The sequence below is a fragment of the Falco biarmicus genome, chromosome 2, assembly GCF_023638135.1.
Source record: "Falco biarmicus isolate bFalBia1 chromosome 2, bFalBia1.pri, whole genome shotgun sequence".
NCBI classification, from domain to species: Eukaryota; Metazoa; Chordata; class Aves; order Falconiformes; family Falconidae; genus Falco; species Falco biarmicus.
Genome location: NC_079289.1, coordinates 89,225,367 through 89,239,620, shown reverse-complemented (window position 1 = coordinate 89,239,620; position 14,254 = coordinate 89,225,367). Strand labels below are relative to the sequence as shown.

The 14,254-nt window shown below is 37.2% G+C and overlaps 1 protein-coding gene across 2 annotated transcripts in view; it reads left to right on the top strand.

Moving 5' to 3' along the window:
• The window catches only part of PDK3 (pyruvate dehydrogenase kinase 3), a 56,436-nt gene that overhangs the window by 10,399 nt on the left and 31,783 nt on the right, over window positions 1-14,254 (top strand). For both annotated transcript variants that reach the window (XM_056327032.1, XM_056327030.1), the window contains exon 2: window positions 11,597-11,738. In XM_056327032.1, coding sequence (XP_056183007.1) covers window positions 11,597-11,738 — 142 coding nt within the window. The remainder of the gene's footprint in view (window positions 1-11,596; window positions 11,739-14,254) is intronic.

The following is a 14,254-nucleotide window of genomic DNA, read 5'->3' as shown; positions in this document are numbered from 1 at the left end:
AAATGTGTCTTCACCTTTTATGGGAGGAAAAGGTGGTTATAAGCTCAGAGGAGCAAAACTCTTTTCTGGTCAGTTTATTGTAACAGATGGAGAATAAAGTTTCCTTGGCTTGGTGTTTTAAGTCTCGTCTACATTTTAAAAAAATCAAACTTGTTTTAAAATTTTGAGACTTACCAGAACAAAACACTGAATGTGTTTTGTCCAGGATCTCCAGCCCTAGAGCCCCTCTGCAGTGAGGGCTGGGCTGACAGGCCATGGGGTATGCGTGCCTCTCCTGCGCCCAGCCTCTTCTCTGCTTGGGTCTCAGGAGCGCTGGTGGAAGAGGAGCTGATGTACTCGGAAGAGCCACTTTCTTTTAGAGGCTCCTTGTGCTTGGTTAGAGAGGGAGTCTTAGGGTTGCGTGGATAGCTCTAGTATCAGGCACCTGAACATGGCTTCTCCTAAGAACGTTTTTGGCTCTTTGCCTGTCGTGTACTGTGAGGAGTGCCGGTGATGCAGGCAAGACAGAGCTTCAGTGCTAAAATGATTCATCTGACTTTCAGCCTGCTCCCAAATTGCCCCAAGGAAAGACTGTGTGTCTAAAAAAATAATACAGCCTGTGGGTAATTGCTTGACCTGCTCTGCATTTTAAATGTTATAGATCCTTTTGATTACTGTCCTTTCTCTTTAGAAATGCTTTAAAATACTCAGTTATTTCATTAGAACTGAGTGGTAATCAGTTAAACATTAGTTTTAGATCAGGGATGCTTATTTTAAAAATATCTTGCTTTTATTTCAATTTAGGTTGTTTTGTATAATATGTGGTACTGGTTTATAGCTTTTACAAGTTGGTTGCCTGATAATCCATGTCTCTTGACAGAGACATATGTCTTCCCTTGAGTCTTTTCTAAGATAAGAAGGCTGTGGCTTTTAGTTAAAATTAATGATTGCAGTTTGGCTGAGACTTTGATAGATCTGCAGTGTATTGTGCATCTGTTAATTCCCTTTGTGTATCTGTTCTAGTTCAGTAGTAAGCTAAGGTTCTTTCCAGCTCAGTCAGTTTCAATCTGGAGGGCCATTTACTTGAAACAGGCAATGAAGTTTACAAGTTCTATATTGTAACTTAATACATATTATTACGATGTTATTTATTACATTACTGTAGAGCTGGTGTAATAATACATGTAGTGATTTTGTCCATGTTGAGCTATCCAGTTGTGCTAATAATGACAGCTGTCTGACATTTTGTCCTTAACCTGCATTTACCTGAAAATGTGAACTTTCTCTTGACATCAGTGGTATTCATCTATATGGCCATAGTAATTAATACACATATGACATAAGCAAGTTGACTCTTTCAGAGATTTTTGGAAATAAATGGAGATGGGTATATTTTTTCTGTATATAAACTGAAGAGTAGTTATTTAATTTTTAATTACTTAAGTTGAAGCCTAGACCTTTGTGAATGGGATTTGGACTGGTCATTTAGACAACAGAATATGATCTTGTGTGTTCTCATTAGTGAATGGTATCCTGAAATTTTCCTTCAGAACAGAAAGTAAATGCTGCAGTTGGCCTGGCAGTCAGAGAGTGCTTGAATCGGTTGTTAGCTGAATTGCATAAATCAGAAATGGTTTATTAAGCTCGACTGTTTCTGTACTTCAGCTCTGGTAATTCATCTGTATGCTGTCACATGACTGTTGGGAAGTTCAACTGAAACCCAATTAGTATGTCACTTTGCTAGTTTGGGTCATAATTAGCAGTGAAATGCAGAGTATGAGTCAGTGGGTGTACAACTAAATTCTCATCTATGAACTTAATTTAGATTGAGAAGACTCGAGCACCTCTGTGCTTCCCCTTAGACTGCAAGGATGCAACTTGTAATGGGTATTGGAGTGAAGGAAAGAAGTTTTGTGGGAAAGCTTACTTGCAGACTTCATTTCATCTGGTTTTCTGGCAGTAGTTTAACAAAACCTAATTGTTCAGACTTCAAAAAAGTGATACATTTATTATATTCAGTAGAATCTAAAAATACTTTCTTGTCCTTAATTCTTGAAGCTTCACATTTTTGTAACTTCAGAGTTTCTTGAGTTTTCTTATTTATAGAATACTTGCACAGAAATCAACCTCTGTGCTGGTCATATATGCTAAGTGAAAGCATGTCCTTGAAACAGGGCACTTCAGTGAAAAAATTGTAGGTGTTGGTGGAAGTAGCCTTAGAGAGCAGCGATGGAACTTGGGCTGAAGCTTAGGTCTGAGACATCCAGCGCCAGGCTGAATACCTAAGGTTAGTGTGAGCTGGATTCTTACATTTGGCTGTTTGCTGGTTATCCATGTTGCAACAGCTGTACAAGCCGTGGTGGTTATCTGTAGCACAACATGGTAGGTCAGACAAGGGAATACAGTTTCAATGTACAGCTTGGTTGGAGGCAGCCTGCGGTAGTGAGTGAGCATCAGCGAGAGTCAGCATCTCCAGTTATGTTGTGTGTGTTCTTTTCCCCTTTGCTTCATTGTCTTCATTGAGTTTTACAAAGTCCTGGCTTCTACCAAACAAACTCTATATGCTTTTTTGTGGGATTGGTATTTTTAGTGATTGGTGTGATAAATACATAACAGTATGCTGAAAATGTCTTTATTTCTGTTGGGGAGTAGGAATGCTTTTGGAGTTGGGGTTGTTTTGGTTGTTTGTGGGTTGTGGTGGTTGGTGGTTGTTTGGTTGTTTTTTTTTGTTGCCACATTTATTGGGGCTGTACAAGCATAGCTTGTTTGCCTTTTAATATGTAGGCCATGATCCTGAAATGGTGTATAACCAGTAAAACTAATTGATCCTTCTTTAGTTCTGTTTTCCTAGCTTCAGCAGCAGCAAGTTAATAATTATAGCCTTTGCTCAGTCTGCTCTGACGTCTTGATCTTTTTGCAAATTTTTTTTGAAGATTTATCCATCCTTGTGCTTTGCTTTTTTATTTTGCTTGCCTGTACAGGAGCTAAAAAGTATTCTGGAAGCTCAAGAGGAAAGAGTAGATATGGTCCATCGCTCCCGCCTTCCTGTCTGTCTTTATTTTGCCATAGAGAAAAGAAATAGTAGTAGTTTCACAGGGATAGGTGACATGCTTCTGACCTTGTTTTTATGAATTCTGAATGGAGTTCCTCCTCAGATGTGCAATAGGTGGGACTTTCATGCTTTTGAGTCTTAAAGTAGTGTGCTATCTAATGTCTCAGCTTGGTCTTAGATACACAGTTAATGGAGAGAACTAGACCTCTGGGTGCAATGAAAAGACTAAAAAGAGCACTTTGTTTCTTATTTTCCTGTCTCCTCTGACAGATAAAGTGTTAATACTCGGAATCTACTGATGCTTTTATGATGGGACCTCAGCAGTCCAGTACCTGCTAGGGATGTGACAGCCATATTAGGTCTTCAAAGCAGGTGACTTTGATAATCACCTGTGAAGGACTGCTGCTCTAGCCTGTTCTCAAATGGGTTTTTCATGAATGTGGGAAACTGGCAGCTGAAGTGAGAGCATTTGATAATATTTTGGAGGAGCCAGAGTTCATAGTCTCATGCTGAGTTTCTGCCCCCTTCTGCAGCGAAATTGAGGTTTGCGTGCAGCCTTCTGTATGGAATTAATCCTTTTGTAATCTGAATCTTGGACAGCATGGCAATTTTTAGAGTTTGCCAGAATTCAAGGTCTGCTGCATGTGTGTGAATAGCCTCTACGTTGTTTGTGCCTCTTGATGCAGGACCCAGAACCAAAGTTTTCACTAGGACCAGCTTTGCAACAGTTGTCTAATGCCATCACAGGAAGGAACTAAAAAGAAACTGGTTTAGAGGGAGCTCTGTGGTGAATGTTCATTCCTTCCAATTGAAAAACACTCTTTTCCCCAGCTATGTGCTACAGGCATATAATCCCTAGAGCCTGAAAAAGTGGGCCTTGTTTTCAACATCACATTTGTTCTCCATTTCTTAGCACTCTGGGATAGAAGGTGAAAGAGAAAAATGAGGAAGAGGTGAGTAAATCTTCAGAGAAGGGTTGAATCCCAGAGAGGGGAAAATAATTAGGAGAGAAAACTGAAAGTAAACTCTGCTTCCCGTGTTTCCTTTGGATTGAAGGTCCACCAGTGATAATATTGATATATAAACCTTGAAATATTCCACTTTCAATCTTTTCCCATCTGATGGTATTGCATTTAGAAGACCTAATGTGTTCAAGCCTGCTTTTGTATGACCTGCGTTACCATGAAGTTTCTGGATCATATTTTATTTCTATGTTTTCTTATCTTGCCCCCCATCCTCTGATAACTAATTAAATAAATGTCATGATTTCTTTTTTGGGGGAAATGGTTAACATCTTTTCACATCTAAGAAAATTGATTTTTTTTTTTAGATATGAATACCTTCTGGGTGAACTTTTTAGGAAATCTGCATGTCTTACTGTCTTAAATAAGTTTAGCTATATTCTCAAACTTGAGCAAGGATAGTCAAATCCGTTCTTCAGGTGTGTTACACTTCACTGCAAAAGCTGATCCACCCTCATTAAGAGATACCCTCTCATGGATGGTGACCATTCCAAGTGCAGCAGTGTTTGTGTAGGTGCAATTCCCACTGTATTCTTACAAGCCCTGGCTTGTTTCTGTCACGTGTAAGGATGTTATATGGGGAGTTGTCCACAGAATGTTCTTCACTGACCTTAGTTAGATGTAAAGTCTAGGAGATCACCGCTTAATCCTTGTTTCACTAATACACCTTCTCATTTTCACTATGTTGAAGGCTTTACCTGTTGTAAGACTGTTACACTGGCTTGTATTTGAATGTACTTAAGAGTCTGAAGATGGGCATCACAATCTCTTCAGTGCTAGCTTTGAACTGTAGAATTGAAGGTGGCAGAGAGGAGGCTGTGAACATGCTTTTATATGTGATTTTTATATAGGGTGACTGATCAGCCTAGACAGGTAAGATTGTTCAGAAGACTGAAGATGGTAGAGCATTTATTAAACAACCTCTTTTGTGAAGTCTTTTTGAAGATCTGCTGTGGTGACATTTGATATTTCTTTCAGTTTTGTGCTAAGAAGGCATGCAGTAGTAATCACTTGAAGTAATTTGAAGATTACTTCCTTTACAAATATCTTTTTATTGCCATTTTTTTTTTCAAAGTAAATAATTTATGCAATCTGTGCTGTGTTTTTACGAACTCTGACTTGCTTCAGAGTTCTTGCTTTTTGCTTGTTTCTCTCCCTATGGAAAATTGTACTTTCTTTTTGCAGGTAATTGATGATACATGGCCATCACTTCCTTTCTCTTGGGTTAAGAGAGAACTAGGGCTACAAAGAATGTTAGGCAGTGTTCAGTCTAATCTCCAGTTCAGAGAATGAATCAACTAGCTTAATGTAGTTTTGGGCAGATGTCTAATTTCACTAGTAAAAGAGATGGCAAAAAGGCAGAGCAAGTTGTTGTCTTTTACAGCATTTACATCAGGAGGTTTCTGTCAAATTTTGACTTGCATCTTCTGCAGTTTGAATCTAATACTTGTTTGGTCCTTCATAGACTTAGGTGATTTTTGCCTCCTCTGTAGTGAATTGTAAGGCTTTGAAGAGTGTTTCTGTATTCTTTATCAATTTCTTCTTAGGTAAATCCAATTAAATTTATTCATTCCTTTGTCACAGACTGTTTTACTGTTGTAGTCATCTGGACTTCTGCTTGGTCCATCTACTTTTTCAGAACATGCTCAGAAATTGTGATTTACCAGTGTTGCATAGCATGGGTTATTTTATGTGTCTGTTTCCTTTGTCCTCTTTGGTCCAATTCTGGATTAAGTTGTAAGCACTGTAAGCATGATCTGGGAGTTTATTCACCAGCCTGAAAGTATAACTTTAAGAAGAATAAAAATCTTAAAATAATCTAGCCTCTTGACCCTGAATTAAAATCTAGTCCCTTAGAAAACAGAGTTACTTCATAGGGTTATTTTCTACCATGAAGAGTAGTGCGGGGCTGCTTTGTTCCCTGCAGTAGAGTAGACCTATAGCAAAGAGCTGGTACGTTGCATGGTTTATTCTTTGTTGCCTTAATCTGATACTCCTCAATGAAGGAAACCTGTTTTAGTGCCTGACTTAAGAATTTGATCTGCATAATTTTTCCACTTAAACCAACAAAACTGAATTATTGTTCAGTTGAAGTCAAGTATTGCTGTATTACAGACACTGGGAAATGTTTGTGTGTGTAAAATTGTGAACCCTATGTATCATGTAATGTCTTTATTTTCCTTGGTTTGTGGATAGGAAGTGTTTCACTTCCCATGAGTCTTCTAATATTTCCATTTTCAGTTTTTTAAAAGCATGCTTTTAAAGACATGTATTTGCTTTGTGTGTTTCTGGGTATATAAATGTATGTGTATGAAATAAAATGGATGCTGTCCACTAGAATGTCCTTTTTTGGCTGTTGTGCTTGCATTAAATATTATCAATTTGGGTGGAAGGAGTTTTATAAAGCATAATTAATTCTAGAGATTACTTGTATACTTAATGAAAGGGTCAAATTTGCAATGTCAGCATTATATCTGCCCTTGATTCTTTAAAACATTGTTAACAAAGCAGAGTATTGCTTAATTCTTATGTAGAAATGTTAGAGTTCTTTATCTTTACAGAAATTAATGCAGAACCTGTGAAAACTAAAATAATTGCATTTCTGATGCACTGTTCTGAAAGGGTTTCCTAATTTTCCTAATGCAGAATCTTAGCTGTCTAATAGATTATATACCTCAGAAATGGTATTTAAAATCTTCCAACAACTCAACAGTTCGAGATGGGAACAGTTACTCTTGATGGATTTATATATCTCCAGAAGTGGGAAGGTTTCCTTCATTTTTGTTTTTTTTCCCATTAATGTGTTCAGGACTAGCTAACCTATGCAGTGAAATTCTGTTGGGTTTTGAATAAATCTGAAGATTTGGACTGTTGTTCTGTGTTCTCATGGGTAGCAAGATATTGGAGGGTGACTATAATGCAGCTTACAGAAGCATTTCCAGTAGATATGTAGCTAGAAACAGTTAATTCAAGAAACAGCGTTCAGACTTTTTGGTAAGCTGTAGAGGATCCAAGACTTCCAGGTGCTGTGGTTTCTTGGATGTTCTCTCCTTTCTAGTCTTTCTAATCTCTCATATGTGGCATTGGGAACTTCAAACTCATCCTTGAGTTGGTGTTTCTTTCATTAGTATAGTGTAGCATGTGGGCTGATCCAGAAATGAGGTGCTGGTATTGGAAACCTATGCAGCTGCCAGTCTAAGCATTATATCTAAGGATATAATTTTTTTAGCTGTTTTTCTTAAGATGAAAATAGTCCCAAACTTCTGACTTGCAGAAAATTTTCTGCATCTTGACATATTGCTCCAAAACTTTTAATCTGCTTTAAAATCTTTAAAAAAGCAAACAAAATGCTTTAAAATCTTCTCAAATACTTTACTTCTAAGTATTAAAACCACAAGTTGAACAAACAGCTTTTTGTTATGCTCATTTGTTACTAGTGCTTGAAATCTAAATTTAGGTATTTGACAAGTAAGCAGAAAGTACATAATTACCAAGATTGTAGAAAGAAACAGCTATGCTGTCTCAGCAGATCATTCTTCACTTAAAATGAATATATATTTGTTTTGAAATGCTTTAGGATGAAATGTTAACCTAGCTTTTATTCAAATAACTCAAACTCAGCATGAATATAAAAGTCATGCAGAAACCCTTAGTTATTACAGGTGTAAGATTTTAATGGAAGTACATCCGGCATTCAGAGAAAGTTGAATCTAAAACTTTGGAAAAGTGTTTGGTGGGTTAGCTCTTTTTAATTTGAACCTAATCATATACTTAGAAAAAGTATAGGTGGAATGCACTAGTAAAGAAAGTGAGATAACCCCTCCCCCTAATTAATCACTAATAGTTAAATAATGAGTAGTAATGGACTGTAAAAGTGGAGGCCTTGCCATAGGTTTAATTTCAAGGTGGGAATGCTGCATGGGTAGTTTTATTAGAACTTTTCTGTTCCTAGCAGCGTAGGTTTCGTTTTGTTTTCAGTTGAACGTTGAGGTCTTGCTTCCCCGTATTGCAGCTCAGGGTCTGTTTCTGCCCATTGACAGGATGGCTGTTCTAAGGTGGAGCCCCAAGCTTTTTGTTTCTTCTTAAGTCTTGAATGCTTTTGCTTTTTATATCCTGTCTCTGGGAGAAACTTACATACTGTATTTAATCAGTAGTTGCACTGATGTTTGTAGGACTACTCAAAATAGTAAGACTACAAATAAAATGTGTGAAGCTTTTCCTTTATGCCACTGATCATCATATTGCATGTTCTGACCATAGTCTTCTGCAGTATTCTTGTAGTTCAGTGATTTATAGGTGAAAATTCATGAGTCCTCAGAGTTAAAAATCAATGTTAATGTCATATAATTTGACAAGATACATAAAGCTGTATTGTGGTGCACTGCTTCAAGTGTAAAAACAGTGGGCCTTCTATTAGTAATTCATAACAAAAGCTGTACTCCTAGTATATTATAGCACCATACTTCAACCATCATGTAACTACGTTCTGCCTTGAAGTCTGCTGCTACTGTTGGTCTTCAAGGTATTGTAAGTAAACAACTCTGTCCCAGCACCCATGGTTTCGGAAATAAAGTTAAATACAGCCCTTGATGCTTAGCGCAATCTGCACTAGGGCATAAGATTACTGTATTCTTTCTTCCATTAGAAGTCATACAAAGGTAAGCAGGTCATTGTTTTATATATTTATATTATTAACTTCTTGGGGGTTGCAGTGTGAATCAAGGAGAGATTATTCACAAGTTTCACTTTCACTTCAACCTTGAGAGTGACTTGAAATTCGCTTGAACTATAACCGATGTATTTAAGCTGACTTTAGACTACAGTGTTTAAGACAAGAGCCTGATTCTGGCAATGCATATTGATCCAGCAAGGGTGATAACAAAATCAGGAAAGAATGCTAATTTTGTAAAAAGGTGTAACAAAGCAAAAAATAAAACCAGCCTATAAAAACAATATCCGCCTGTAGGCTAAACCTGCAAAAGTGGCGTTACAGCTTACTAGAATGCTGTTTCTCGAAAGACCTTTAGAATTTAGACTTGTGTAGGATAAATTGTATTAAGTAAATGCCTAACTTATAGAGTCAGATTTTATTTTTTGCACTTAGTAGGATGTCCCTCATTTTGATGAACATGGTTGTATAGGTGTTGCTGAGCGGAACAGCAGCCAAGGAGCAACTGTTAGGGCTTGGTAAGCTTTTTGCTTTGGAAGCTGGAGGGTGTCTTAATTATTGCTGATCCTAGTGAATAGCCATTCTCTCTTCCCATGCAAGCGCTGTTTGGCAAGCTGGTTACAGACCTCTCACTAGAAGCCGAAGCAACTCTGTGGAGGCTCTCAGGTAAATTGCATACAGCTAAGCAGTTGATACTGTGACTGTGTGCCCCAAATCAAAAAGAGATACTGAAGTTACGGTGAAGCAAGCCTTCAAGTTCGGCAGGCTTGAAACAGAACTTCCTTTCCATTTTCTGCACTGGGCACGCAGAGGGACCCCAAAGAGCTCCGTACCTGAAACGTAGCTGTACGTTAGAGCAAGGCAACTCCTTAAAAAGAGACAGTTCAGAACTGCAGGGGTGAGACAGACTGAATAGAGGTGTGCCCTTCCTCTTGGAGCAGACGAAGTGGGACTGTGTCCATGAAGGGCCTCTGTGCCCTTTCACAGACTCCTGCAGGCTGTGGGTTCTTGTTCATCAGTTCCTCATTCTCTCTCCTGGGCTGTCTTTCATTCCTTTTGCCTTTTATTGCCTAGAAAATAACTGAACTTGCTCTCAGTTACTTCTGGGGAGAAGCAGTTGTTGTCTTTGTTCCTGAGGGTTTTTCCAGCCCGGAAGGTGTAGGGGTGACTAGTTGGAGAGCTTTTCCTGGTGTCCATCCACAGTCTTCCTAAAGACCTACTGTATATAGTGATTTGTGAACAAACAAATGCTGTAGGTACTTAATTGAAGGACTGAACTCTTAAATTATTACTGTTCTTTACAGAAAACAACAATGTGATGTCTTGTTTTCTTTGCCTAATTTTGGCAGGGTGTGTGTATTTGTAATTGAAGATGGAAAAGCAAGTAAGTGAAGTAGGTCTAAATATTTGTTGGAAGAACAGTAATAGAATTGCTGATGCTAATAGGATTTAACGATCCACTGATGATACCTAAATAAGCAAGAAAAAAGGGAAACCCGAATCCTTTGTGCATATTCCCCCAAGCTTGTGTTACGGTTTTGGAACTAATCCATCAATGCATGTTACCTATGCAAAGAAGGTGAAAACTCTGCTGTTCAGCTGATTATAATGGAACGGTCTTAAAAAGTATCACCTTGATTGTGCTGGTTGCATTGTATTTGAGTCTTTCAAATTGCAAATCTCAGTGATTATGTGCCTAGCAGTGCTTTTAACGCTTTCTGGTTTGCTTGAACATAATTCATAACTCTTGTATTATACCTTCACTCACAAATTTTGCAGGCAGTTGTACTGGTTATCATCACAAAAGGCATTTGCTGTCTTTCTAGACAAAAGCAGAATACTGACTGTTTACAAGCAAAACACTGGGTTTTTTGTTTGTTTGTTTTTTAAATTTACCTGAATTTTTTTAGAAATTAGTTATGGTGGGGAGTTCCCCCACTTGTGAAACATTGCAAAATACAGAAAAGTGTGCCAGGTCTGATCTTCCAATGAAACTATCTGGGCAAGAGTCTTAACATCTTATACTTTAAAGTATTTGTAGTTAAAGTTTTACAGATATTTCCAGTAACTAGTTTAGCTTAAGAATGCTATTAGTCATGTCAGTCTTCTGGTTCGTGTAGGGTGACTGCAGAGAATTACCACGGTTACTAGGTCCACAGCAAAGTATTGTTATCTTATTGGATCCCTTTTACTTGCTTTCTGACTGGGTTTTTAAAATTTTATTTTTTTTTAAATACTGTGCTGGATAAAAACCTATTTTAAAAGTGAATGTCCAAGATAATGTCAGCTGCAGCTCTTCAAATGGGAATGTGACAAACACAGCACTTTCCTTCCAGGTAGTGAGTATCTTGTAGGCTGGTCCTAGGAGGGATGATGACCTTTGTTTTTTCCAGGTGCTGCTGAAATGTTTAGCTATTTAGTAGGTTTGAAGAGCTTGTGATGTGAAACATCAGCCAGCTGTTGCCATTCTGGTTTGTCCCTTTATTTTCACTCCTTTACCCTCCATCATGTGTGTGGCATGGACTTTTTAAAAGCTCACTGTAGTAGAAGAGTCATACTGAAAAAAGCTAGTATTTTGGGGTCTTATTTCCAGCTAATATCAAGTCTTTGGTATTTGAAAATTTTCATTTATAGGATGAGGGATTTTTATTTATAGGAGAGGATGAGATTATGTGAAATGAGGAAGAATGTCAGATTAAAGGGGTTAAGCTCTAGGAAGGTAAAAGTATATGTGTCTTGGAAGTGAATGTGAGTACTAAAAAATTATTTTTCAAATTTTTATTTCCACAAGTGATTTTTTTTTTTAACCTTCTAGCACTGAGAAGTCTAAACTTGATCTGCTGCAATGGGTATTTGTTTCCTTCCTTCTAACAGGTCGTGACAATGCATGTGAGAAGACTTCATACATGTTTCTGCGGAAGGAGCTTCCTGTGCGACTCGCTAACACCATGAGAGAAGTCAATTTGTTGCCTGATAACTTACTTAACAGGCCTTCAGTTGGGCTAGTACAGAGTTGGTAAGTTAAAAAAAAAATAAAAATTGAAAAATTGGTGTAGAACTAACACTGTATGTGTTGCTTTACTTGTACCTCAGCTTGAATTGTCTTGAACTGAAGCCTTTTTTCTGCCTGGAATTGTTTATAATGTGTTTCATGTCAAATGAAGTTCCGTTTTCTTCTGTCTAATGCTAAGTAATATGGATCTTAGAGATAAGAATTTTTAAGTTAGTCTTGTAAGTTAGTAGTAAAAACACACTGTTGTCTCTCAGTTAAATCAGACAGCAACTTCCAAGAGTGAGCTTTGTAAATACTCCGTACTGCATTGCACCTGTGACTTCTTGAAATAGCTGTTCTTTCTCCTTATTCTTCCTTTGTCAAAAACACTGAAAGAAAATTTAAACCTTGTCTGTTCTTCTCATTGCTGAATCTTTAAAAATATAACCTGGTATTCGGTGGAAGTTATGGAATGGGACAAAAATCTGTTGTCATCCAGTAAGTAACATTCTCCATTGTAATCTTTTCCACAGTAATTAATTTCTAACCTACTTGCATGTTCAGTGAGGTTTGGAGACTACTGCCTTGTATGTATTAAGGGTTAAAAAATTGTTGTACATGGGAAATGTATTATCTGCAGATACTTGATCCAAAAAGTTTTTTGTATACTGCAAAGATATTTTTACATAAACTTTCCTTTGTGAAAAACAGCTTATCAAACTGTAACAGCAACTAACGTTGTAGGCTTCTGTTAAGTTTAGTCATAGCCCTTAAGCCAAGAAATTCCACATTGACTGTACATTTGACTGCTGGGTTTAGTCTTATTTATCAGGCTTCAGACTTAGAAAATACAAATTAGGATATGTGATATTGTGTACTCTGGTTTAAATGTGTTTGTCTATGAAAGGTAATACTAGCTGTCTTGATGACCACTTCAAACATGGTGATTAAGTGCTTCAAATAAATGTAAGTGCTATGGAACCAGAGTAACAATCACTTTGTGATTAAGTGGCAGCTTGTGAGGTTTGAAGGCGTGTATTATCTGTGTGATGTTATCGGAAGCTGTTATGCCAAATAGGAAAGAGTGGATAATATACAGGCATTCTAGGCTTTTCTAATCTGCATGACTCATGAAGCTGTCTTTAGTGAAATATGGACAAATATATGGATGAAGAAAATGAAGTAATTTTTCTGTAGTGACTCTGCAGTGTAATTCTTCTACTCCCAGTGTATGTTCTGTGGCATATGCTTCTGCCCTGCTAATACAGAATTGAGCAACATTTGGATCACTTCTGGAAAAGGAACTGAATGGGGTGTTAAGAGTGGATGCCCCCTTCAGAATTTTTGCTCAGAGGTTTGAGGACTCATGGGATGACTCTTACGGCTACAGTAGCTACTACTAATTATAAAAAAAAAAAGTCTTGAGTGTATTAGTATATAATGACTGTTGTCATTACCTGTCCAAATTGTATATTTTATATGATAATGTGATTTGCACTATCACAGCTGTAGACTGATGGTTTTCTGTTAAAATGGGCCAAAATACCAGACTTTAACATGATGAAGTTGTTCAAGTGGGCAGCCAGCCCAGAGGTGGAAGTTTGAAATTGTTTGTAGTAGTGTTCTTTTAATTTTGATCCTCGGTAAACTAACAGCTTTTGTGGAAAGGATTATCTTCCTGAGTTTATGTAAGAATGTTTTTGTGATCCTGTGTCAGAAGTAACAAAAGTAACTGTAGCATGTTGTTTTCATGATTATGGATGTGGACTTTGAAGAGTTTATTTCTTATTTTTCTGTTTAGAGGTTTTAAATTCCTTTTTAAAAAAACATTTACGTGTAGATTATAAGTCTTCGTGATATACTGGTGATGAGCCTTGGGCAAAATTCACTGTATCAGCTTCTAAAAAGGCCAAAATAAAAGAGTTTAACTTCAGCGTGAATGATCTTGAGTGTTATGCAGCTATGCTGCTAGCAGGTTTTGAAGCATATTTGTAATGTCCTAACCTAGTTTAGACATATCTAGAGAGAGATTTATTACTTTTATGCAGTAGAATAAATACAAACTTAGCTGTTCAGTTGTTTTGTGAACCTGTAAAATGAGGAAACCTCTGGCGCGCTTGTTTGAAAAAAATCTTACCTGAAGTATCAGATCAGATTTCATGATCCTTTATTCTTACTATGCCATAGGTTGAAGAAGCTTGACAATTTGTTATTATGCAAAAAAAAATCTGATGTTAATTTGCCAAAAGTGAGCAAAGACGTAGTTTAATGCATTATTCACCTTCGATCTGTTTGTTTGGTAATTTATGTAGTTGCCAGCGTATTTATGTTTTATATAACACTACCACTGTGCACTAAAAGCCTGTTTTTATGTGTATTTGGTGAGACTCCAAATTAGCTAGAGCTTTAAAATTTGAATTCCTAGTCTATTTCTTAATGCCAAAAAATGCAAAAAGCTCCTTATCTTTAAAGTAGGTTTGATTAAACTTTTAAATTAGGGTACACAGTGGCTCTATAAATAGATGGAACTTAGGTGTGGT